The sequence below is a fragment of the Protopterus annectens genome, chromosome 2.part2 (genome assembly GCF_019279795.1).
Source record: "Protopterus annectens isolate FY-2018-M chromosome 2.part2, PAN1.0, whole genome shotgun sequence".
Classification (NCBI taxonomy): domain Eukaryota; kingdom Metazoa; phylum Chordata; order Ceratodontiformes; family Protopteridae; genus Protopterus; species Protopterus annectens.
Genome location: NC_056730.1, coordinates 346,085,264 through 346,110,335, shown reverse-complemented (window position 1 = coordinate 346,110,335; position 25,072 = coordinate 346,085,264). Strand labels below are relative to the sequence as shown.

Genomic DNA, 25,072 nt, shown 5'->3' with positions numbered 1-25,072 from the left:
TGACAAAGATACTTTTACATACTGTCAAGAATGGAACAACTTTCATTTTACAAGGATGTCAAAAATCGCCATGGTGTCAACTGATATTCTGAAATACTCAGAAAAAGTAGTACAGATGCGGATCATTCTATATGAAGTCTGAGGCTGCAGTGATCTTGAAGATGGAATATATAAGAATCATTTTCAGGTTACTGGAAATGTGATGGCATCCCCATGCATCAAATACATTATTCAGCCTGCTTATAGTGGTAAAGTAATCTCTGGTTGTTTTTTACTACACACGTCAAGCATGAAATTTATTGTACAACCACCCAAACTTTTTAGTTATATTTTTAAATTTCTATGTGTAGTTGCATGCCTAGTGCCATAGAATATATAGACTATAGTGTTATGGTATTACTAGACTCTTCAGTGAAATTGATCCAGCTAATCTAAAAGATTTACCAGCAACTTTCAGACTTTGCTGTCACCTGAGTTGCTGTTTGTTTTTTGAAGTGCTGGTACTTGAACAACTGGGTTTCTCAGTTCTGACAAGTGGTCATGTAGCTCTATCAGTATTTCTCCATGAAAATAACATTTGCAGACATCAGGAATTCTACTACCAGAATCATCATCATCTTTCGACTTTTCCCGTTAGGGGTCACCACAGCAGATCATCTCTTTCCATTTCTTCCTATCCTCTGCATCTTGCTCTGTCACACCAACCGCCTGCATGTACTCTCTCACCATGTCCGTAAACCTTATCTTAGGCCCTCCTCTTTTCCTCTTACCTGGCAGCTCCATCCTTAGCATCTTTTTCCCAATATACCCATCATCCCTCCTCAGCACATGTCCAAACCAACGCAATCTCGTCTCTCTTGCTTTGTCTCCAAACTGTCCAACATGAGCTGACCCTCTAATATACTGATTCCTAATCCTATCCATCCTAGTCACACCGAGTGCAAATCTTAACATCTTTAACTCTGCCACATCCAGCTCTGACTCCTGCCTTTTTGTCAATGCCACTGTCTCCAACCCATATAACATAGCTGGTCTCACTACTACCAGAATGGAACCTCTGAATTATTTTTGTTCAGACCTCTGTGCATCAAAAGGCAGGATGATTGATACTGTCTCTTTTCACTAGTTGCTGCACTGTGCTTCATCCATAGCAACATACTGGCAACATTTTGTTAGTCTACTCATAGAAGCAGCCTACCGAGTTCTCCACCTCATGAATTGTGATGCCCAGTGCTACTGAGGCTATAAGACATGTATAGTTAGTCACAGTTCCAAATTAACATAGAGCAACACATCATTCCAATCATAATAGTGGAGACAAACCAGACAGAAAGAGCTTTCCAGGAGGTCTTCCTAGGTTTATAAGCTGTTACTGAGCTTATAACCAAGTAGTCCATCAACCACCAAATACTGGTGGGGGGGCTAAAATGTCCCCATTGCATAGACTTTCTCCACATATCTCCTCTGACAACTTACCCATCCTGACATCCAGACCAGTTTTAACAGTTGCTAGAAAAGTACTCTAATTGAAAGGTAAGGCTGTTCAAGAAAAGGGGGATACAATGAGTTGGGTATCTTTCACACCATCTGGTGGTGTGGATGAGGTAGTACAGGTTTAGATCACTAGAATGAGTTTTTGTTTTACCACAGTTTCTTTTTAGGTCAGGTGAAGGAGGTCAAAGCGTGCAGGATCATTCTTAACATGCAAGCCTAAGTAGAGATCACTTCTCAGAAGCCTGCATGACAATGAGTAGAAGAACAGGGCTTTTAAGCCATCCAAGATTGTTTGATGAAATAACTTTGAGATCTCTCAGTTCAGTTTAGGTGCTTAATGAGTCACACTCAAAGATGAGTCTAATAAGATATGAGTAAAGCAGTACTACAGTGTCTTTGGACCTTGTGAAGATACCACTAAGGATAAATTGTGCAGAATTTTCTAACCACCACATGCACATTATGGTCAAAAGAGAGTCTATTTTTAACATATGTATCCAAATTCCTGGTGACTGTGTCAAATTTAAATGGAATGTTATCTATACAATAAGCATTAGTAATGCTAGACTGTTGTGTGTAAGCTCATGGTTAATAGACCAAGCATTTGTTTGACCCAGCTCTTGCTGGGAAAATTGAAAATCAGAATGGAATTTCATAGCCAACCTCAGTTTGCTGTCATCAGTAAACTGGATTAGCCATGGTCCTTTGATATCAGAATTTATGCCACAGAAATATATACCAAAGAGAAGGAGGTCCAGGACACAGCCCTGTGGAGCACCACTGGTGACACTTTTCTGTCTAGAGCAAATACCCCTGGCCTTAGTTGTATGAGTTCTGTCAGACAGCCAGTTATGAACATAGCAAAATATGTACGGATTAATGTTGAGTTGGGAGAGTTTGTCAATAAGCACATCAGGAGGCACATTGTCAAAAGCCTTAGCAGGGTCCAAATAGGCAGTTTAGACTCTATGCCCCTTGTCAGTGGCTGCAGCTTACCTCTCAACCTCTTAGAGCAAAAAATCTGGACAAAACCATAAATATTGGGGTGACAATGACCAAGAATTAGGGACAATTTTTAAATATTGTAGACTTAGAAAGTTGATAGAATATCAGGTTTTGCATTAGCATGAAGTTTCTGCAGGGTATGATATCTGAAATTCAAATGGCTGTCAATATTTTCTGACTTCCTTCCTCAATGATTTGCCATTAGTTTGCCAGAAAACCAACATTTTATGAGAAAAAGACTAAAAATAGAGACAAAAATCTGGACATTCTGTGAAAATCTGGACAGTTGAGAGGTATGGGCTGCAGTAATCCTTTTAAGGAACTTAATCAGGTGTACTAGGCATTATCTGTCTTTTGCAAAGTGGAACCGGTGTGTATCCAGGGACATAAGGTCACCTATAGTATTTTTATTAGTTTAGCTATAATATGTTCCATGGCCTTGCAAATAATTCTAGTGAGACTACTGGACTTGCTGTAATTACCAGGATTAGTTGAGGAACACCTCTTTGTAAAGGTAGCATAACTGCCATTCTCCACACTTCGGGGACACAACCAGTGAAGAGACTCAAATTGAAGAGCCGTTGTAGGGCTTTGCTAGGTAGAAGTTTACATTTCTCAGCAGACATCCAGGGATGTTGTCTGGACCTATGGGAGTAGCGTCTTCTGCTTTTGGGAAGTGTCAGAAGGACAAAACTGATCTTATGTATGGGGATGTGAGGTGGAAGGGAGAGGACACAGGGCTTCTAGAAAGCAAGACAACTGTTGTCAGTTGATGCAAGCAACAGCTAGTAAGTGCCAGTTGATGTCAATTAATATGCTAAGGACATAGAAACATGAACTACCCCGCACTTGCTAAATGAACAACAGAAGGTGACTAATAGAAGACAGAATTAATAGACACTGTTGTGGAAAACCTCTACTCTCAAATGCTTGATGGTACTAGTCTCCCAGTTCTTTGTAAACTGCTCATGTAACCAAATGAATTGTTACTTTATTCAGATATTTCACCAGAAGACTAGCAATGAAGCAGAATTTTAACTGCCTCTTGTTGTGTTTTCATGGGGGCAAAACATTTCATGCCCAAAATAGCGTTTCTTTTGTTTATGGTCAACAAAGTTTCTCACTACATATTTTCTTGCTATTTCTTGTGAGAACGATATAGTATTTAACTCATTCCCTTCAGTACAGCTCTTTTGAGTGTGTGTTGTTACCTCCCAGTGGGTGTGGATTGAGCCTTTGAAAAGTTATCACCTTACAGCTCAAACAAATATTCATCTGTTTGAACAAACAAACTGTAACTGGCAAATTATTCAGGATAAATCAATATTTACATTAGTGGCATTCATTCAGTTTTATGCTTTAAACTGGATTTTATAAGCCAAAATAAAAGCAGTGAATATTAGTTTTGTAATGTTGTTTGAACAATTTATGATATCTCAGTAACCATTCAAGCAAGACACATACTGCCAGCAGGATTTTCTTCATACAGCTATGAGATTTCATAAGAGTTTATGCAGTTCTGTCTGTGTTACCTGAATGTTGAGCTATTTAGAAAAATATGAAAATTATTACAATACAAATAAACAGTACACAAATAATATTCACTATCTCTTTAGCTGCATTAGACAGGTCAAATATCAGTACGACTGTGTTTGCCATCATGTATTCTTTTATATGAAATCTTCTGATACCTTGTATATAGCGTGGTTTGGGAATTGTTAATGCAAATACGGAGAAGCGAAATTTTACACCTTGAGGCATCAGTAGGAGGTATTTGCAGAAATACATGGTGATGCACTCGGCTATAACAAGCTAAAAATAAAATCAGATTGGAATTAGTTGCCCATACTCAAGTGTTTAGTGTAGGTATATTTTATAGTATATTAAGTTGATCTAACCCTAGGTTGTAAGGTGAACTCCCTCCATTTAACTGTAGAAAGTTTGTGGTATATACTCTTCATTATGGGTGTAGCATGTTTAAGCTTATAATCCAACTAATGGCATAAGTGCTTTAGTGGGTCAGGGAGGATGGGAATGAGCGGTCATCAATGGCTCACTGATCCTTTTCAAAGGGGGGCTGCAATAGCAGCATTAATAACCTGGTGAGATCCTCACTGCAGGCGGTACACTGGTTGACCTGAAGGAGGTGCATATGAAGAAATGAGAAGGTATTTCCTGAATACCGCCATTGCAGAGCTCACAAGATTGCCAGTCATCAGATGATGATTAGGGCATAGTCTCAGAAGCAGCATTATGTTACACCAGTGTCCTTGTTCTTCTCAGTGGCTCAGGATATGTGCTTGGTTGAGCCTGAGAGTGGTCTGATAGACCTAGTGAATAAGGATCAGGTCCAGTGGCAGCTGATGGTCTGCTACTGAGATGTAGAGGTGAAAAATTCTAGAAGCCTTAATTCACAGATTAAAGACATACATTATATGGCATAATGGTTAAGGTCTTCACCTTATGAACACAAGATGCCGTATTTCTACAAGAGGTGAAAAATGCCCATAAACATCTATATCACTTATTCTGAAAATGGACAGGTGCTTATTTAAAGAGCTTGGTGGGATCTTTGACATGAGTAGTGCTGTTGCAAGTCAACAATGATTTAGGCTGATCCAGCCTGTGACATAGAGGGATAAAGCCCTTACTGTGTCCCAGATGACCTATGATGAACTAGCAGCACACAGCCATTGGAGGGACCAGGTAGGGGAGGATGAGGCTGAGTGGCTGACATTGACTTCCCCTTCCTGGGGGGATGGCAACAGCTTAGGCTTGCTACAATAGCAGCTTTAAGAGCTTGGAGAATTCAATGCTGCGTGTGGTATACAACTCAGTCAGCAGGTTGCTCATTAGTAAAAGCAGGCGTCTAATTCTGGAAGGCAGTCATTGTGGCCACAATGCCCACTGCAGGTGGGTGAGGGCTCCCTAACAGCAGTATGATACTGCACCAACATTGTTTGTCTCCTTACCAGCCTAAGTCATAGGCTGATTTAGACCTCAAGGGAGACTAGGGTGGCTATATTTGGCACAGTGAATGAGAAAAGGTACTTATGACAGTTAATGTTCAGCTGCAGGGATGTTAAAAAAAAAAGGATTTAGCCTGGAAAATACTGCATTGTGATCATGACTCTGAAGTGTCTTCCACTGTTTCCTCATGGCTCTAATCACTTCAGAGTACAATTACTGAGAGAAAGTGACAGTATTGTGAACACACTAATAATGTAGCTAGTCAAGAAACAACTGCTGGATGGCTAAGCTGTTCTAACAGTATATTACTTCCCCTACTCAGCTAGGCATCTAAGAGTTCTACTTATGTTCACACCTGCCCTCTGCTATTCAGTGTACCTTTACCTGGTGTGTGTTGCCCCCACCCCCCTTCTTATTTTATTTCTATTTAATGGGGTAGAGCACTGACCCATGGAAATCTATTACAGACTTAGCCCAGGAGCACTGTCTTTTTAAATGACTATGTTGGAGCCACAGAGTAGGCACCTGGCTTCACTCCCCCAGACAAAGACCACCTATAATTAAGAATAAGACCCTTATTGTCTTTCAGGTTGAAGAGCGAGTCAAAATGCTCACCTTCATAGTTGCATTACTGTTTGAAGCAGAGTCCAGGAGCATTTCTGTTCACCTAACTTCACATCTGGCAGGTAAAGTATGCATCAGTTTCAGTGTGGGACTCACAATGTCTCCCGTCTGCACATGTTTATCAGTTGAGGCTACTGTCATGGGCTTCATGAAGCCAAGCATGTGTCTTTAACTGCAATGTTGCATAATGGATGTTTGAGCTACTGCAGAGACTGGGCTGTCCTGTCCTCTCAGGATGGATAAGCCAGTGTTGGACATTGACTGCCATCCTTCCCTACCTAATTTTTTCTGTCTCATAGTCACTATTCAATCTCAGGTTATCTGAATTGTAGTAAGGACTTCAACCCTTTATGCTTTGGAGTCAAACTTCTGACTTAATAATAGTTAACTAACAGGAAAAAAATGACCAACCTGTGTTGTGTAAACATCTCACCAAACAAATAAATCAGAGTAAAGCAGTCCAAAAAAGTAGAATGATGAGATGACACCAGCTTCTCAGCATAAAATGAACAATCTTTTAATTTTAAAACATAAGCGCTTTCACAGCTCTTGCTGCTTCTTCAGATGTCAGTATAAAAATGCAGTTACACACACAGCAATTTATACAGAATAATAGTTAAGATAGAAATAATTGCATATTTTATAACATTTTGTACATATCCTCTGGAAAAATACACTGACAGTAGACCCTGCCCTCTGGCAGTTCTTAAGGAACCTATTGATGGGTGTAAATCTTGACCACCATAAATCACTGTCCTAGTCTCTCCCATCAATGAGGATAAAATTAAGCAATCACTAAAATATGTTGCAGTGGCACAGCTCCAGGCCCAAATTGTTTCAGTGTAAAGTTGTACATGTCTTATAGTCATCAGATACTTACTAAGTTCTCTATCAGGTAATGCAACTATAATGACCCAACAAAGACATCACTAATTTGAGCACTTCCTAAACTTCAGAATGATTCTAATCATATAATCATCATCCTGAGTAATACAGAGGCAAAACTCTATGCTGCTATACTAGCTAACTACCATTTATCCCTGGGTCTATATTATATATTCAAAGTTTAAAAACTTTGAATCCCATATGCTCGACAACATATGATCGAAGTTTGAAACTTTGAATATATAATAAAACATAAAAAAAAAATAAATAAATAAAATGTACCTTAACACTCCGCTGTGCACCCCACACCCCCCTACTTAAATATATCAACTCTGAGATCGCACTTCAGTGCAGAAAAGGGAAATTCTCCCATTCTGAACCGTACTGCACCGTTACATTTAACCTTTGAACTTTTCAAAGTTCGATCATATGGTGTCGACCATATGACATTCGAACTTAAGTTCGTTCATGTAATAGGAACCCCTATCCCCATATCTCCCTATTGTGTATCTTCATAGGTCCTTCCCGGGTTGTTTTTTTTTTTTTTTTTGCAGCAGAGTTTCATTTGACTATACAGTTGTCAAATAAACAACAGGATTTGAATTCAGTTACTCCAGGTGATCCAGGTCGAGTTGATTAATATCATCAAAATGGGCGTTACTCCAGGTGATCCAGGTCGAGTTGACTAATGTCACCAAAATGGGTGTTATTCCAGGTGATCCAGGTCAAGTTGACTAATGTCACCAACATGGGCATTACTCCAGGTGATCCAGGCCAAGTTGACTAATGTCACCAAAATGAGCATGGGTATTTGATGGTGATAAGTGCATTGAGGACCCAAGCTACTCCAACCTATGTCAGTGACCCATGCTAACAGTGGGAGGGGTTCATGTACCCTATTGGCTAGTGTGTGCCTTCCAAAAAGCCCAACAGCCATGGGTCAACAAGCTGCTGGCTGGCTGGTGCTCATTTGCCCAGCCTGGATTACCTGGGATAGCTCTGTTGAGTGAAAGGCTGGAGATAAAACCAGTCAACCTCTCAAACATGAACTAAAAACTACTACACTCAGTGTAGGTTCACTGACAGGATGAGACTTGGAAGTGGATGACATGTTGCTAAGGAGGAGGCTGGACATTCTATCTATCCAGGAGATAAGATGGAAGGCAGTGCAACAAAGCCACCTTGCTTGAGATCCAGAGTCTACTACTAAGCTGGACAGGCTAGAAATGGTGTGGGAATTGTGATGCGGGAAACATTTCAAAAGACAGTGAGGAATGTAATCAGAAGTAGTGATAGACTCACAGCACTCAGACTCTGGTGTAAAGATTGGGCAGTATTTATAATCACAGGCTATATACCACAGCAGGGTTATGATGGTGAGGAAAAGAGTGCATTCAGGAAACAGTTGGAGAACCTACTAAATAAAGCAATACAACATGAGTTGATGTTGATAATGGAGGACCTGAGAGACAGAACAGGATATGAAGGCTGCCTGTATCCATGCTTGTGGAGCAACAGAAATAAAGAAAGAGAGGCTGTTTTAAACTTCTGTCTGGCAAATGGCTTGATGGTAGCCAACACATGGTTCAGAAAAATGGTTAGTCACAGAATCCCATACAAGAGAGGCCAACATATAACTCAGGTACACTTCCTCCTAGTAAGAACAGAACACTGGGGTAAAATCACCATTTGCAATATCATCCCTAGTGTAACAGTCATTCCACAGCATAAACCACTGGTTGCCACAACCAGCTGCTAGCAGTGGTCAGAGAAGACTATAAGGCCAACAAAGACCAGGTTAAAGACCTGGAAGTTGACTGGAGAGAAAGCACATCAGCTCAAGGAATTACTTTGGGCTGTAGTACCTCAGGAAGAAGAGGAAAGAGGTGGAGTGAGAGAAGACTGGCATCACCTCAAAACAGCATTTGGAAGGGCTACAGAACAGCTATGTAGCTGAGCCAGGTATGGAAATAAGGTACATAAGGAAAGATGATGGTAGAATAAAGAAGGAAGTTATCAAAAGAAAAATGGAGTGTATGAAAAGGTAGGAGATAGAAAGGACAGACCAGGCTAGGAAGGTATACTGGTTGGCTAACAAGGAGGTTAAGTTTGCAGTTGCAGTAAAAAAGAACAAGGCATGAGAGGCACTCCACCAGCTTCTGGACAGTGACTCAGTGGATGGCACAAAGAAACTATATCAAGCTGTAAGGCAAAGACAGAAAGTTAAAGAAAGTAACCTTTATAATGGGTACCATAATGGGTACCACCAACAACTTGCAGGATATCAAAGGCAGATAGGAGTACTCCCAGCAGTTTCTGAATAAAGAAAGCCTCACAGAAGCTGTACTGTCCCAGACACAACTTACGGTGAGAGAAGAGGACAAGCCTGCACTAGAAGAAGTAAGAGCAGCACTAAGGAAAATGCAATCATGGAAAGCAGCAGGCTCAGATGGGGGTCACAGCAGATATGATCACAACGTTGACTGTGATAGGGGAGAAATGGCTCGAGGGTACTCATAGCAGGTTGGAGAGAAAGACATATCCCAAATGACTGGACATTAAGCATACTGGTATCAGTGTTCAAGAAAAAGGGGATATTCACAGCTGTGGGCAGTATAGAGGTATCAAACTCCTATCACACTGCATGAAAGTTCTGGAGAGGGTGATTAATAAACAGCTATACAGAGTAGTAGAAAGTAAGATGGAAGAGGAGTGGTTGAGATTCAGATCAGGATGCAGCACGAATTGACCAGATGTTTGCAGTGAGACAGATACGTGACAAGAAGCTAGAATTAAGAGAGTACAACTGGGCATTCCTAGACTTGGAGAAAGCATAAGACAAGATCTCAATAAAAATGAATTGGGCAGGTCTGTATTAGAAGACCGACTGTTTAGGACTAGGTAATCGAACACCTAAACATCGATCTTCTAATATTGAACCACACAATGTTGAATGTCCCAGGGAAACACGTCCCTCGGACACAACACAAAAAACATTACTTTACATCTAAATTTACTGGGGGGCTTTGCCCCCCTCACCCCCCGATGTGGGGGGCTATGCCCCCCTACACCCCTCCTAACTAAATATACCAACTCCGAGATCACTCAACAGTAGGGAAGTAGCAAACTCCGGTGAATGGCCAAGGGAAATCATTTCCTGCATTAAATCGACCGTTCGCCATTTTTTGCTTTCGATATTAGAAGATCTATGTTTTGGTGTTCGATCACCTAAACATTTGTTCTTCTAATATAGACCCGAATTGGGCAGTCCTGAGGTGGTTCAAAGTTCCAGAAACAATGGTAGAGTTAATGCAAGCTATGTACAGGGACCCAATGACTCAAGTATGAACAGTGTTAAATCTCACAGAGGGGTTCTCAGTAGGACTGGGTGTACATACGTGTTTATCTCTGAGCCCACTGCTGTTCATACTGTTCATGGACTACATAAGTAAACTGGTCAGATCAACAAAGCTGCTGTATGCAGATGATGTGACATTACAGACAGATTTTGAGCAACATCTTCAGTAAAGGGTAGGGGAATGGAATGTCAAACTGGATGCACATGGTATGAAACCAAGTATAGATAAGACAGTTGTAATGGCAGAAAACAGGGGAAATCAAGAAGATGTGGAAAATTCAGACAGCAGGGAAGATAGTGGAACAGGATAACAGCTTCAAGCATCTGAGGGGGTGGTTAAGAAGAAGAGAACCCTGAATGAGGAAGTCAAAGGTAAAAGCAGAGGGCCTGCAGCCAACTCACACAGCATGTCAGGGATAGTGTATGAAGGATTACTGCATGGCACAGAGACCTTGACAGTAAAGACAAAGCACTTCAGGAAGCTAGACACAATGGAGATTAAGTGCTTGAGAGGATTGGTAGCATGCACATTGAAGGACAATCAAAGAAATGAGGACATAAGTGTAGAAGCCAATGTAGCTCCAATTGCAGAAAAGATCAAAGACAACAGATTATGGTGGTTTGGGCATGTGTAGGAATGGCAATTTGTTGAAAAAATGTGGGGCAGATAAGAAGAAGGCAATAGGAAACAAGGGCATTCAGCAAAGAGGTGGATGGATTGCGTGAGAGAAGTCCTATGACAGTCAGGAATGAGTGTGGAAGAAGTTAGGAGGGTAACACTGAGAGGTGTGTAAAAGAGCAGAAACCACCACAAATAATGTTCAACGAACCACTCCTTGAGCCAATGACCCACAACCACAAGTTAAAAAACACCTTTATTCGATCCACATAAAATTGTTAACTGTGCAAAATTTAATCCACAAAAGCAGATCAATAATCCACTGTGTAGGAATAATCCACAAAACAGATCAAGCGCTTTCGTCAATAGACTTCATCAGAACAAAATGGATACTGATACCATTTATATATATACCTGTTGCATGAAACAATTATTTTGCACCCGGAAACCTAAATGTTGTATGAAACATCATAAGCAAATCAAATCCTTTAAAGTAAGCTTTTATTCTAGCAACAGAATAGCGATTATTGATCTGCTTTTGTGGATTAAATTTTGCACAGTTAACAATTTTATGTGGATCGAATAAAGGTGTTTTTTAACTTGTAGTCGTGGGTCATTGGCTCAAGGAGAAGTTAGGAGTGTGGCATTGAATACGGAGAGATGGCGACAAGTGACAAGATGCTTCAGTCCCATTTAGAAAATGATAATGTTTGAATTCAGCTACTGCAATAGCACATATCTGTAACTTAGAAGCATCGGTCAGTGTCAAATACTTTGAATTATTTAATAAGGAATAGTTTAGAATGCATTAGCAAGTACTGCTCAGCTCAAAATACTTTGCATTCTTTAATGAGGCAGTTTAAAATACTTTGGCAGATTGTAGCTAGTTATAGAGGCTCTGAGTGTGACCCAGATGACCCAGTGATTAGTGGTTTGGGTGCCGGGAGCTAGGTGGGCAGGGTTGGAGAGAAGTGGCAACTGTTAGGGTGCCAGTTCTGAGAGAGTGAGGTTTCCTTCTTTCAAAATAAACACTGTGTCATATATAAATGCTTTTACATATATTACATTTCTAACATATAGATATTACCCCAATTCCTTAACCCAACCAGTAAAATAAAAGAGAAATGCAAGTGTAAGTTTAACATACATCAGAATTTATCCTTCCATTGAGTTAGCTTTGATCTTGCCCATGCTAAGAATAACAGAGTCAACTTTTTACCCTGCTGCATACCTCTCAACTGTACAGATATTCATAGCATGTCCAGATTTTTTGCCTCATATGTCTGGTCTGTTTCTCATAAAATTATGGTTTTCTGGCAAATCACTGAGGACTGAAGTTAGAAAATAATGCAGACATTTGAGTTTCAGACTAATGCAAAAGCTGTTATTCTATACAATTTTTAACTTTGTAAGAGCAATATTGAAAAAGTGCCCCTGTTTTTGGGCCTTTGTTCCCCCTATTATCTGTGGCTTTGTCCAGATTTCTTGTTCTAAGAGGTTGAGGGATATGCCCTGCTGTTGAGTACTTTAAATAAATTCCATTATCATTATAAATGAAGAAAAACACTCAGTGTGTCCACAATAAATATTTTCCAAAGTGAATAACCTGACTGTTGTTTCCTATTTTACATATTGTGAGAACATAAATAAAAAAATGATGAAAGCTCTAACCATATCTTCATATCCACTTTTCTTCTGACCATGAACTAAGACTTAGCCAAGAATGTAATAATTCTTCTGTCAAATGATTCCACTTTTTTCCAGTATTTAAAAATGATAGCTAATAATAAGATAAAGTTACTCTTATCTAGATTAAAATTGTCCCATTTAATTTGACATCCTGAGGTAGAAATGGAAACAACCAATGATGAACATCTTTATCATGTGGCAAATATATTTGAGTTGACCATTTCATCTTATCCAATGTCTATTCTCATGCCCTATTTCACTGCATCCCTACACAGTGTAAATATAAATAGCGTGCTCAGCATCCCATCCCCAACACACAAGGGGACTAATGCCATGTGTGGATATGTTTTATGTAAGTAACTGTATAAAATAAGGGTGAGGGTGAGGCTGCTGCTTATAATCTTGCATTCCCTCAAGTCATGTAGTAGCACTGTAATTGCATTGCAAATAGCCACTGAATTTGGCATACAAGGTAGAGTGGAACTAACTGGCACTACATGCGCTGATGACCATAACAACAAGCAGCCTCATCCCTTATATAACAAAAGTTCCTGCCATAGTAGGTCAGCATATATCTGAAGCTGCAGGGCTGTTCTTTTCTGTATTTCCCCTTCCCCTTTCCAAATAGAACTGGCCATGGTGCTTCAAGCTCTGGGAAGTGGTTGTCGGGAGAAACACGAGCAACAAAAATAACTGATGGTCAGTTGGAAAGGTATTTGCAAGGAAAAAAACTTAGAATGCTGTCATCAACAGGGTTTTCCGGAGCTAAATTTGATAATGATGTATCAGACACTGCAGTGTAAGAATTACCCTTTTACATGCAGTACACCAACCATAGAGCTGATTATAATACTTAAAGGATACAGTGGAAAGGAAGTGGGGACGACTGCCTTCTACAGGAAAAATTGTCAATGATTGCTTAAAATGGTTTTATTTAAGGTAAATGTGTCCATCACTGATTTTTTTTTTGTTTTGTTTTGTTTTCACTGATTTAAAATGGTTTTGAATTAGTGGTTGCACAGTTAATGTAGTAAATTTCTACTAGTTGACAGGATATCATTCATGTATTTTATGACAGGTGAGTAATTTTTCTTGTTATCACATCACATCAGATGTTTACAAAATACTGTTTCCACAGGATCCCCTATATACTTCTATTACATTAGTATTACTTTATGAAATATTCTAGTGGAAACTAAAATTGTCTGGCTACATTATTTACAACTGGTTCAGCTGATGGTAACATCAAATACCTATTTATCAGTGGCATAAATGCTGTAAGTTCAGGCAGGAAAGGTTGATGACTGATTCCTTTAGAGAATTCTTCACTCTTATGGAAAAATCTAGCATTTTTCTAGTGCTGAGACCAAGGGGTATCAAAGTAGTCCAGTCTGACCATGGTGTGTATGCACTGATACCATAATGTCACAAATATAGTGTGTCATACACTGCACACTAACATGATTTCCCCAGCCCTCCGTCCTATGTGATGAAGTTGTTCTTCTTCACCATCAGTCCATTACGCTTCATGGAAAAAAAACTAGTTATCTGTATTAGCTACTGTTAGGGAGTCTTTCAGATGATCAGCTGATAGATACAATTTGGAAGAAATGAAGAATGCTTAAAAGATAGATAAATTATTCATACTGCAAAGTTTGAAGGTTAGAGGCATTTACTCATTCCACGGCCATAATTCTCATGTGGATAAATGACATAATTTGCATTGTTAGTGTCAGTAGGAATATAAGTATTGCTGTGCTGAAAACATACACAGACATAAACAGCACTTACTTTTTTTCCAGGAAGCCCCATTCCTGGTGGTCCAGGTTCACCTTTTGGACCCTCTGGCCCTGGAGGTCCTTGAATCCCACCAGAATCTCCCTATGTAGCAAACAATTACAAAATATTAGTGCATTTAACAATCACATTGCAACAGTCATCCTTAAAAATAACATCTGAATCATTCCTGAACCAATAATTCATCTTTGAAAATGTTTGATGAACAGAATTAAACTCATCAATGATTTATTTATTTATTTACTTGACATTTGGTAACCGGGTTAGTCTGGCTGGGCAGCATGCTCTTTTTGCAGCAGTGACTCGAGGAGAAAAGCTCCATTACAAAAAAGTTAGAACATACACAGAGAATTATACAACTGAAGAAATTAAGTATTAGTCTAACACATGGCTAGCATCAAGAATATCATAAACTAAATGGGAAACACATAGTTATTACAAGGAACATATATCCGTAAATATAATGGTATGGTAAAAAAAATAGCATATGGAAAGTAAATAAATCAAGATATGTTTGTTCTAGAGGAGCAGACTAAGGTAGAGACTGAAATGAAATGACTGTAGAACAGAAGTGAAATAGGAATAATAGTCAGAGCACAACAAATAAGATACTGAATGGAGAGGGGATAGAATGAGGGAGAGACAAAGGTTAAAGGAGAAATAGGGTACCATCAAAGGAGGTAGTATTTAAGAGGGGTCATTACAGGAGCAGATCCAGCAGTTAAGAAAAAATTCCTTTAATGTTATTTTAAAACTAGCTGTAATGTTAAGTGAGCGGATGTGGAGAGGTAGTTTGTTTCAGATACAGGTGAGTGAGTGACTATAAAGGAATTTTCCAATGGATTTGTTAGGTTTGGAAATTTGCAGGAGAAGGTGGTCAGAGCTACATAAGTCACGATTAGGAATATAAGGGGAGATAAGGCTTGCCAGAGATGGACAGAGTGGGTGGTGAAGGATGGAGTGAGTCAGGTAGAGCTGTTGTAGGAGCAGTTGATGTTGAAACTCTAGCCAGTGAAGTTTTTTTTAAGGAAAGGCAATGGTGTAATCGATAAGGGGGATTACTGGTGAATCAGGCTATTTTATTGTAGGTGAGTTTAAGTTTGGTGGAGAGATTCATTTGGAAGTTGGTAAATATTGGGGTGGCGTATAACAGGGTGAGGAGTAAGTAGGCTTGAGCTAAGGTCAATCTGGATTCTGGAGTTAGGAATTTTTTGTTCCTATACAGTAGTCCAAGTTTTTGATGTGTCTTTTTAATACAATTATTGATGTGGATGTCAAATTTAAGTTCATCTTCTATGTAAACCCTGAGGAGTTTAGTGTCAGATTCCACTTGGATAGTAGTATTATTTAGAGGGGAGACAGAAAAGGAGGGTTTGTGGTGTTGGAGAGATTTAGGAAGAAAGACTAAGGGTTTTTTTTTGTTCGGGTTCAGCAGTAGTTGATTGGTAGTGAGCCGTTTCTCAACTGAATGCAGAGATTCTTGAGTGAGGGCGAGTAGGTGAGGAAGATTGTCTGATGTGGAGATGATAGTTGAGTCGTCAGCATACTGTATAAGAGAGGAGTGTCGGCAGGATTGGCATAGATTGTTAGCAAAGATATTGAATAACAGGGTCCCCAGGATGGCGCCTTGGGAAACCCCACAGGGGCCCCAGGGAAGTAAATAGTGTGGGAAGAAATAGCCAGGGAATTGTTATGGCTAGGCTTGTATAGGCCCTAGGGGTGATAGCCTAGTACCAACCTATGAACCTATGAACCACTTTGAACAGAGAGGAAAGGGGAAGTCACAGAGAGCCATTTAACAGATTGTAGTCGATCAGATAGGTAACTTGAGAATCAGCTGAGAGTAGAGTTACAGAGGTTAATATGTGCTCGTTTGGACAGAAGGAGGTTATGGGATCAGTGTCAAAGGCTTTAGAGAGGTCAAGAAACAGGCATGAGACTAATTTGTTATTGTCGAGAGAAGAAGAAACAGAATGAGTAAAATATATAAGCGCAGTAGTAGTGCTGTGTTGAGGTCGAAAATGGGGTGAGAAGGTCATTTTATTATTAACACATAACCCTAAATACTCTAATCACAAATTCTTAATTGTAGACCTACGTAGGCATATTTTGTGTGTACTAACATACTGTACTGTGTATGTCATGCACTGATTTCTGTTTCTACATGTTATTGTTTTTTTATGTCTGCATTAGTTCTGCATTGTTAAATGCAAACTACATCAAATGCACCATGAAATGAAAAAAATGTTTTACATATTTTAAACTGATCACATTGCTTGTTCTCTTCTTGCATGATAATCAGAGAGCTGTTGGGAGAAAATCTTCACATCATAAAGTGGTTTAGTTTTCTGGTGAGAAATTAAAAACATTAAATAGGAAAAATAGTATTTGTCATAGATTCGAGTCTACTGCATATAACTGATATAATGTTAACTATAGAGACATTCATAGAATCCCCATTGGAGAACATTTGGATCACTGAATTTAAACTATGCAACTGGACTCCCTGATTACATGTTGGAGAGGCCACTCACCATCATAACTATTTTCAACTCAGGATATAGCACCTGGGTGTAGGTTATTCTTAGTGAAAGAGTGGTTTGGTGACTTAACAAGGAAGATTTTAGTAATAACGCCTGAAATTAGTTCACTTTTTATCTTTTATTTAGTGGTAAAAGAGGAAGTGGATGATGATAAAACTCCACAAGGCCAAGAAGAAGAACGCAGTGAGCATTTTCTTCATTCAATTAATGATCGTATACAGTTACAATGGCACAATACAGAAGGAGAAAGCTAAACAGAGGGGCATTCTTGAAAAGACATTGAGCAAAAGGTCAAGTAAGGGATCTAAACAGATACGACCTCCAAATACAGCTGATGACAAAGCTCCTCAAATTGTTCCTTGAATCAGTTATACAAGGTGGATGAGGTAGAATTTCGTTCAGAATGCAGTCAGCATACTGACATCTGCCATTTGGAAGGCAAAGGATTTATTACAGCTCATTACGTGGATGATTCATGGGAATGTGGAGGTTATCTGCATTTAACAGGGTATTCAACTTCAAGCAAAACCTTGACAGGATGCTGGTAAGAAAACATAAAGGACTACAGATGGCAGGTTATCAGAATGTCCGCAAGCAAATCATCTAGTGGTAGGCAGGGAAGTGGACAGAGGACAAGCTAAGTGCCACTGGCATCATCCCTCAGCCCTGTGTTTTCCAAATTTTCAAAACTGTCATTATTAAAGACTTGAAAATTAGTTAATCCTCTTCATACCTAACTGTCAACATCAGGGTGCTGGTATAAACAGGAGTTGTCAATATAAAAGAGAATCTGGAAATACTTTCATTCATTCATTTTTCAGTAACTATTTTATCCTATTCAGGGTCGTTCAGCCACAAAACGTTATGCTGCCACGAACTGTGCTTTTCCTTGCAAACAATCTGGTGAATCATCAGGAAGATGTCAATAAAAATAAAAATAATGCACAATGGATGAGCAGAACTGGGAGAAACAGCAGTGAACTGTGTACAAAGAAAGTGACCTCAGAATCACTGTAATTCCACACTAAACAAAGCAGTGCAGCTGGAAAGCTTATTGCTTATACCAAAACAAAGCTCATGTACTAAGCTGCTTGGCCAGTAAGGATGTTAGTCATTCTGCCCCTATGAAGAGATATGTATACATTTGAAGCACAATATTTATGTTTTGATGCTGTTCATTTGGTTTATAAGGTCACATTAACATGATTATGTATGTGTGTATGGAGTCACATGAATGATAACATATTTATCATGTTAAGCAGGGGAGAAGAGATTGGATGACTTACCTCAAATGTGAGAAAAGACCTCAGCTGCCATAATCCGTACCTAACGGCTGCTGCAATAACTACCCAGTGAACCTTCTGAATTGTAATGATAATATTCTTATATAGCAGTCTATTCCAATTTAACATAGCAGCACTTCTTGAGGACATCTGACATATTTCCATTTACTGTCTGCCACTGTATAGCATTTTTGACATACTTTAGACATAGTTATTTTAATTAAGTAAAAAAAACACTGATGCCTGGATAGAGAATAACAATGACCCAGATAATGCAGGTTCAAATGCTTGTCCCATTTCTGGAAGAGCAAGCAAGGATGGGATGAGAGTGAGCAGACTAGCTGGATCAGCATTCCCAGGTGAGGGAAGGGGGACATCTTGCCTTAAAAGTAACACATTGGTTACAAATCAGGTTCCTGAAGTGAATATTCTCAGTACAGCACAAGCAGAAAAAAGCTATTGCTGTGGCAAGGGAGGAAATATACATGCCCATATCTGAGATGGTCTCATTACACATCACAGAGATTAAAGAAAAAGCAAAGATAAACTTCATGGGTTGATGTCTTAACACTGCTTAATGCTTAGCTCTACAAGCAAAGACTATGATAGACCAGGACAGGTGAACAAATGGTTCAGGGGATGGTGAGATGGTTTTGAAGGCAGGAGGGGAGGACCCAAAGAGAAAATGAAAATCTAATTTGCAGGTTAATGACTTGCAATGCAAGAAAGGGTAGAGCTGGAAAAATACAATCCAAGGTAAACTGTCTTAGATGTTCTGTAATGGATATGAGTAGCATTATTTGTAATTTGTTATGCATCATTCATGTTTTCACAACTGAGTGAGAAAGAAGAATAAAATGTGTTTACTTTCCATGAACTCAAAAAGTGGCTAATTTTCATTATGCAGATATTCTTTCCATATTTACATTGTATTGACAAAACCAAGTCACTCACTACTGCATACTTTTAGTTACAACCTTAAGTGTTTCTTAGAAAAACTGCCACTGTTTTCTATAATATAACTTGGGCAGCTTGAGAAAGATAACATTGCCTGTACTGATAAATGTCAATTATTCTCCACTTACAGACTTAAACTTATTCTACTTCAGGGACATGGATTAGCAGACTCTTTTTTGGTACTTATTGTATAAAAGGCAGAGAAAACAATACTGCATGGGGTGCTAGTTCATTACAAAATACCCCACACACACACTCACTCACTCACACACACACACACACACACACACACACACACACACACACACACACACACACACACACACACACACACACATTCAGCATTTGCTCAATGTGCACATATGGTCAATTTGGAGGACTGCCAGGCCAATTAAAACACATCTTTTGGATATAAAAGAAAACTGGAGCACCCACTGAAAAAATAAAATAGAAAGAAACAAGCAAACAAAGGGAGGAAATGCAGAATTCTCAAAGAAAGTATTCTCATTAATAAAAATCTGGCGAACCAATAGCTATGCAGCAACAATGTTAACAACTGTGCCAGTGTGACACTCACTCAGTTGTTATATTATTATTAATTTAAAAGCACCCATCTATAAAAAAGGTCTGCAATCTTACAGAAGTACAAGTATGGCTACATTAATATGTTGTTGATTCTACCTGTGTAGTTTCTAGGCCTATCACAGCTTCATAGGTGTGTACAAGCTAATGACCACTGGGGCCTTTTTAAGCACAACCATGCATGCCGAATCTCTGACAAGTTCTGGTACCCATGGTAGTCTAAGCAGGAGCTTGAACGATGAAATATTTACAAACAAGAATCTTGGAGATGAAACAGTTACTGGATGTCACTGTCCATTAGAGACATAGGTTCCAAACTAGGGATGTATTTCAGGTTCCGTATTCAGTTGTCCAAGTTACACTTGAATTGGGATAGGGAGGAACACCACTTCACATGGAATGGGAGCCTGTTCCAAAGAAGGTGTAGTCTGTGGGAAACATACATGTAAGCCTTTAGAATGGGAAATTCTTGTGCTGTGTTTTTTACAGATATGCAGAAAGTCCATCATAGTACCCTATATTCGTTTGGCGAGGAGCCTTTGTAAATGTTCCTATTGTTGAATGTTCCTAGTTAGGTACACAAAAAAGTGGCATTTGTCTCAATGATAGGTTTGATGAGTGCAGAATTCAGTGGAATAATGACTTCTTTGGATCTATATGCCATTCCTTTGTTTATAGGTTGTACAACATAGAATTATTTCCTCCCTACTGTAGACAAGTGATGGTCAAATTCTAGATTACCGTCTACATGTGTCTTGAAGTCCCTGACTACTGGGTTGACTCTTGCGGTATGTAAGCAATATGGTAGATACCAGAGGTGGCTGACTTCTCAAAGGATACCATTATGCATTTCTTGGCATTTAGTTTTTTTCCATGGCTGTGATACCAGTTATTTGTCTGAGTTAGCCGTTCTTGGAGAATGTTATTGTCAGTGGGGGGATTCTATGACTGCTCAAAATTTGCAATCATCTGCAAATTTGGGTAGCCAGAAGCCTTAATGTTGGTCAAAAAGGAGAGGTCCCAAAATCAATCCCTGTGGGACTCCATTGATAGCTGGCCTCTTTGTAAAGATAGATTCCTCAATCCGAATTTCCTGAGTCTCATCTGTGAGCCAGCTGAGTATCCACTGGATGACATAAGGGTTTATATTTAACCTGCTAAGTCTGCCAATAATTGGAGTATTGTGTCAAATGGCTTGGCCAGGTCAAAGGAGGCAGTTTGAGCTACTTTCCCCTCATCCATTCCTTTGGTGACCATCTCAAAGAAGTCCACCAGGATGAGTAGGAATGACCTACTCTTGACAAAACTGACTTACATTTGGTCCAGTGTCTGCAGGTTTCCTATATCATTACTGATTATTTTCAAATGTATTTTTTATTTATTTTATTTATGCAACATAGCAATTTTTTATAAAAACACTAAACTGAATATTACCAAAGCAATGGCGAGTTCATAAAAATGAACATTGTTGCTTGCACATTTTTTATATCATGTTGTTCAAATGATAGTTACATTTGTCAATTTTTAGAAAAGGTATACGATTGTCAAGATGTCAATAAGCTTCTTTCATGTGCATGATTTAATGATTCATTGCCTTCCATCCCACTTATTCCTTCCGATTCACTATCCTTTATTGTAAATACTCTCTTAGCTTTTGGACTAAACTACTCCCCTTTGCTTTGCATTACACTCCATTTTTTCTGTTAGTTTTTCTTACAACAGATGAACATAATTCACTTTTGTAGTGCTGAGCATTCTGTCAGTCAACATTTCATTATTTTTGGAAATATAACAAATCTTTGCCTTTTTTTCAAATGTCACCTTTTTCAATCCCTCTATTTTTCATGTGTGTGTGTGTGTGTGTGTTTGTGTGTGTGTGTGTGTGTGTGTGTGTGTGTGTGTGTGTGTGTGTGTGTGTGTGTGTGTGTGTATGTATGTGAATGTGTTTGTGTGTGTATATTGACACAAATTTAGGTATGCCAAAGACTAAAGGATTTGCATGAACAAAGACGAAGGCAAAAGCAAGCCCTGTGAAGTGTTCCAGTTATGTCATAAATAAAATGACAGGCTTTGGCTTCAGTTAGTGCACTCTAAAAAATGTCATAGGGATTGCTATTGCAATGCTTTAGCCTTTCAGTTTCATTTGCTTGCTAGTATTTCTGCTAGTAGCCATGAAATCAATATAATTCAGTTGTTTCTATATGAAGAGTTAAGCTCATTTTACTAGGTATGTCTATGGTAGAATGAAGAATAATAAACTACTCTGAATGATAAATAACTTTCTTTTTTATCTGTAAGGAGTCAGGTTATTTTTCATTACATTACAGCCATTACACAATGTTAAAAATAAAATGCACAAAGACTTATTTTCTCGGTTAGATGTTTGGCTTGCTTCCATTTATTTATGACCACTGGACAGTCCAGCGCAACCTAATTCAAAACTGGGTTCTGTCATGAGCAAGGGATTTTGCCAGAATCTTAAAATACTTTTCTCCCAGTCACAATAAGTATTTTTAAGTCAGGATCTACAACGCGTGTTCAAAATGCATTTGCTCAAGACACATGTCCTTGCACCTTCATTTCAGCAAGTGATCTAACTTCCACTAACAGTGTGTCACTTAACTCAGCATCCCCCTCAAAGTCTGATTTTCCTAGTCCTCTCAGGAGTCTGATCATAGCCCTAAAAATTCCCTCCCAGTCCTAAACAAAAACTGACGATCACTTCCTAAATCTAAAGTCCCCCTCGCATCACTAAACTTAATCTAGCGATCTCTTCCTAAACCTAAAATTGTACTCCCCTCCCTAAATCTGATATATAGATCACTCTCTAAACCAAAAATCCCACTCCCCTCCCAAAATTTAATGTACTGATCACCTCTAAACCAAATATCCCCCTTCCTAAATCTAATATATTGATAACTCCCTAAACCTATAATCTATAACCTATCTATAATCCCCATGCTCTCCAAAAACCTAATGTACAGATCCATCTGTAAGCATAAAATCCTCCTCCTTCCCCTGACTAAACCAAAATGCCCCCTCCATCCCTTCCCTATACCTAAATCCAATTGCACTCTAAACCTAAAAACCTCTCCTTCCTAAACCTAATGTACTGATCACTCCCTAAACCTGAAACCCCCTTGCCCATACTAAACCTAAAGTCCTCCTCCCCAAATACCTTCCCAACTTACTTAGTTCTCAAGAACCTCCAGACTTCCTTTCCTAGCACAGGAGTAATTATGTGCTTCAGGTGCTCGGCTGAACTCAAATTGAGTTTCAGTGTGAGCTGCTGCTCACATGGGCTAACAGCCATTTGAGCCCCTGGTATGAGGTGGTGGAATTCCATAGGTTCATAGGTTGGTACTAGGCTATCAGACCTAGGGCCTATACAAGCCTAGCCATAACAATTCCCTGGCTATTTCTTCCCACACTATTTACTTCCCTGGACCCCTGTCTAACAGGGCGACTGACGTGATCCCCGGAGTGAATTTCCTTTCTCCCATCCAATCATCAAGGTTCCTTTTGAAGAGGGCCAAAGAGGCACTCTGCTTGACATGTATGGGCAATCTATTCCAGAGTATGGGGAGTCTCTGGGTCAGAAACCTATCCCTCCAGCATGTTTTGTTTATTGTGATGACAAGGTTTAGATCCTTGGAGCATGTGGCTCTGAGGGATTGGGATTTCTTTAAGAGTAGCATGTCCAACAGCTCTGGATTTGACATGGCCTTGTATGTTAAGCAGAGATCACCTCTGAGTAGACGATATGCGACAGAGTATAGCTGGAGTTTTTTAAGGCGGTCAGCGTAGGGCATCTGCTTTAGGCCTGTGATTCTTTTAGTGAGGTATTTCTGCGACCTTTCCAGTTGTTGCAGATGTCTTGTGAGGTACATACCAAATGGGGCATTGTATTCTATAATGGGTCTAATGAGGGATGAGTACAATGGGACAATGTCCTCCTTTTTTCTGGATGAAAAGCCCTTAGTGATGAGGTGTGCTACATAGAAGGATTTCCTGACTGTTGTGGCGATGTGGTTATCAAAGGTGAGACCACTGTCCACCTGTGTCCCTAAGTCTCTTATCACACTTTCAGTGTTTAGTGTACTGCCACCTATATGGTAATTCATGGATACATGTTTTTTCCCAAATGGGATAACTATACATTTATTGGCATTGAGCTTGAACCCATGGCTCTGGCACCAAGCATCTGTTTCTGTAAGGCCCTTTTGTAGAGTATCCACATCATTTGGGGTTTCAATAATGGCTCCCAGTTTGCAGTCATCTGCGAACTTTGTTAGCCAGAGTCCCTTAGTGTTTGCCTGTACTTCAGAGAAGTAGATACCAAACAAGAGTGGTCCCAGGACTGAACCCTGATGTACTCCACTTGTCAGTTGTCTGGAGCTAGATTTGGAGTCGGCTACTTTTACAGTGTGGGTTCTATCAGTAAGTCAGTTAGCAACCCATTGGGTGACATAGGGATTAATGCCCAGCTTAGTAAGTTTATCTATGATTCCAGAGTGGGGGATGGTGTCAAAGGCCTTGGTAAGGTCTAGATAGGCTGTGTGGACCACCTTACCCTTGTCCATGGCTCTGGAGACTGATTTGAAGAAGTCAATCAGGTTCAGGAGACAAGATTGGCCCTTCACGAACCCAAACTGGGTGGGGTCCAGTGTTTGAAGGTTGCCAATGTCTTTGTTTATAAGTTCCATGATAATACGTTTCATGGCCTTGCAGATAACGCTTGTCAGACTGATGGGATGGTAGTTTCTGGGATTCAAGGTGGATCCCCCTTGTGGAGTGGGATAAATGTAGCTCTGCGCCACTCAGTGGGCATGAAACCTGAGGTGAGGCTATGATTAAACATGGCACTTAGGTGAGGTGCAGTTCATATTGTAGTTCATGTAGTACACAGCCCGGCATGTCATCTGGTCCCATGGATGCTGTATTCTTAGCTTTGGAGAGTGTGCTTTTTACCTGTGTGGCAGTTATTACCAGAATTTGGCAATCTTCTGGTATTGAGATGTGCCATTTAGGGGGTGAGAGGGGGGGTGAAGCTGGCACTGAATCGATCTGCCAGGATACAGGCAATATCCTTGGGATCAATATATTTAATGCCATTCTGTTTTAGCTCAGAGCAGATCTGAGAACTGCCATTTAGATTCTTGATATAGTTATAGAATGCCTTGTGGTTGTCTTTGGAATCTTTGGCAATTTTATTTTTGTAACTAGCTTTGGAGGATTTTATGAGGGATCTCAGTTTCTTACTGAG

General features: G+C 39.6%; 1 protein-coding gene across 1 annotated transcript in view; it reads right to left on the bottom strand.

The window, feature by feature from the left end:
- COL19A1 (collagen type XIX alpha 1 chain) overlaps positions 1 to 25,072 on the bottom strand; it is a gene marked incomplete in the record, with an annotated part of 3,251,042 nt that overhangs the window by 830,505 nt on the left and 2,395,465 nt on the right. The window contains 1 exon segment of the mRNA XM_044063894.1: positions 14,436 to 14,525. Within this exon segment, the coding sequence (XP_043919829.1) occupies positions 14,436 to 14,525 (90 nt within the window).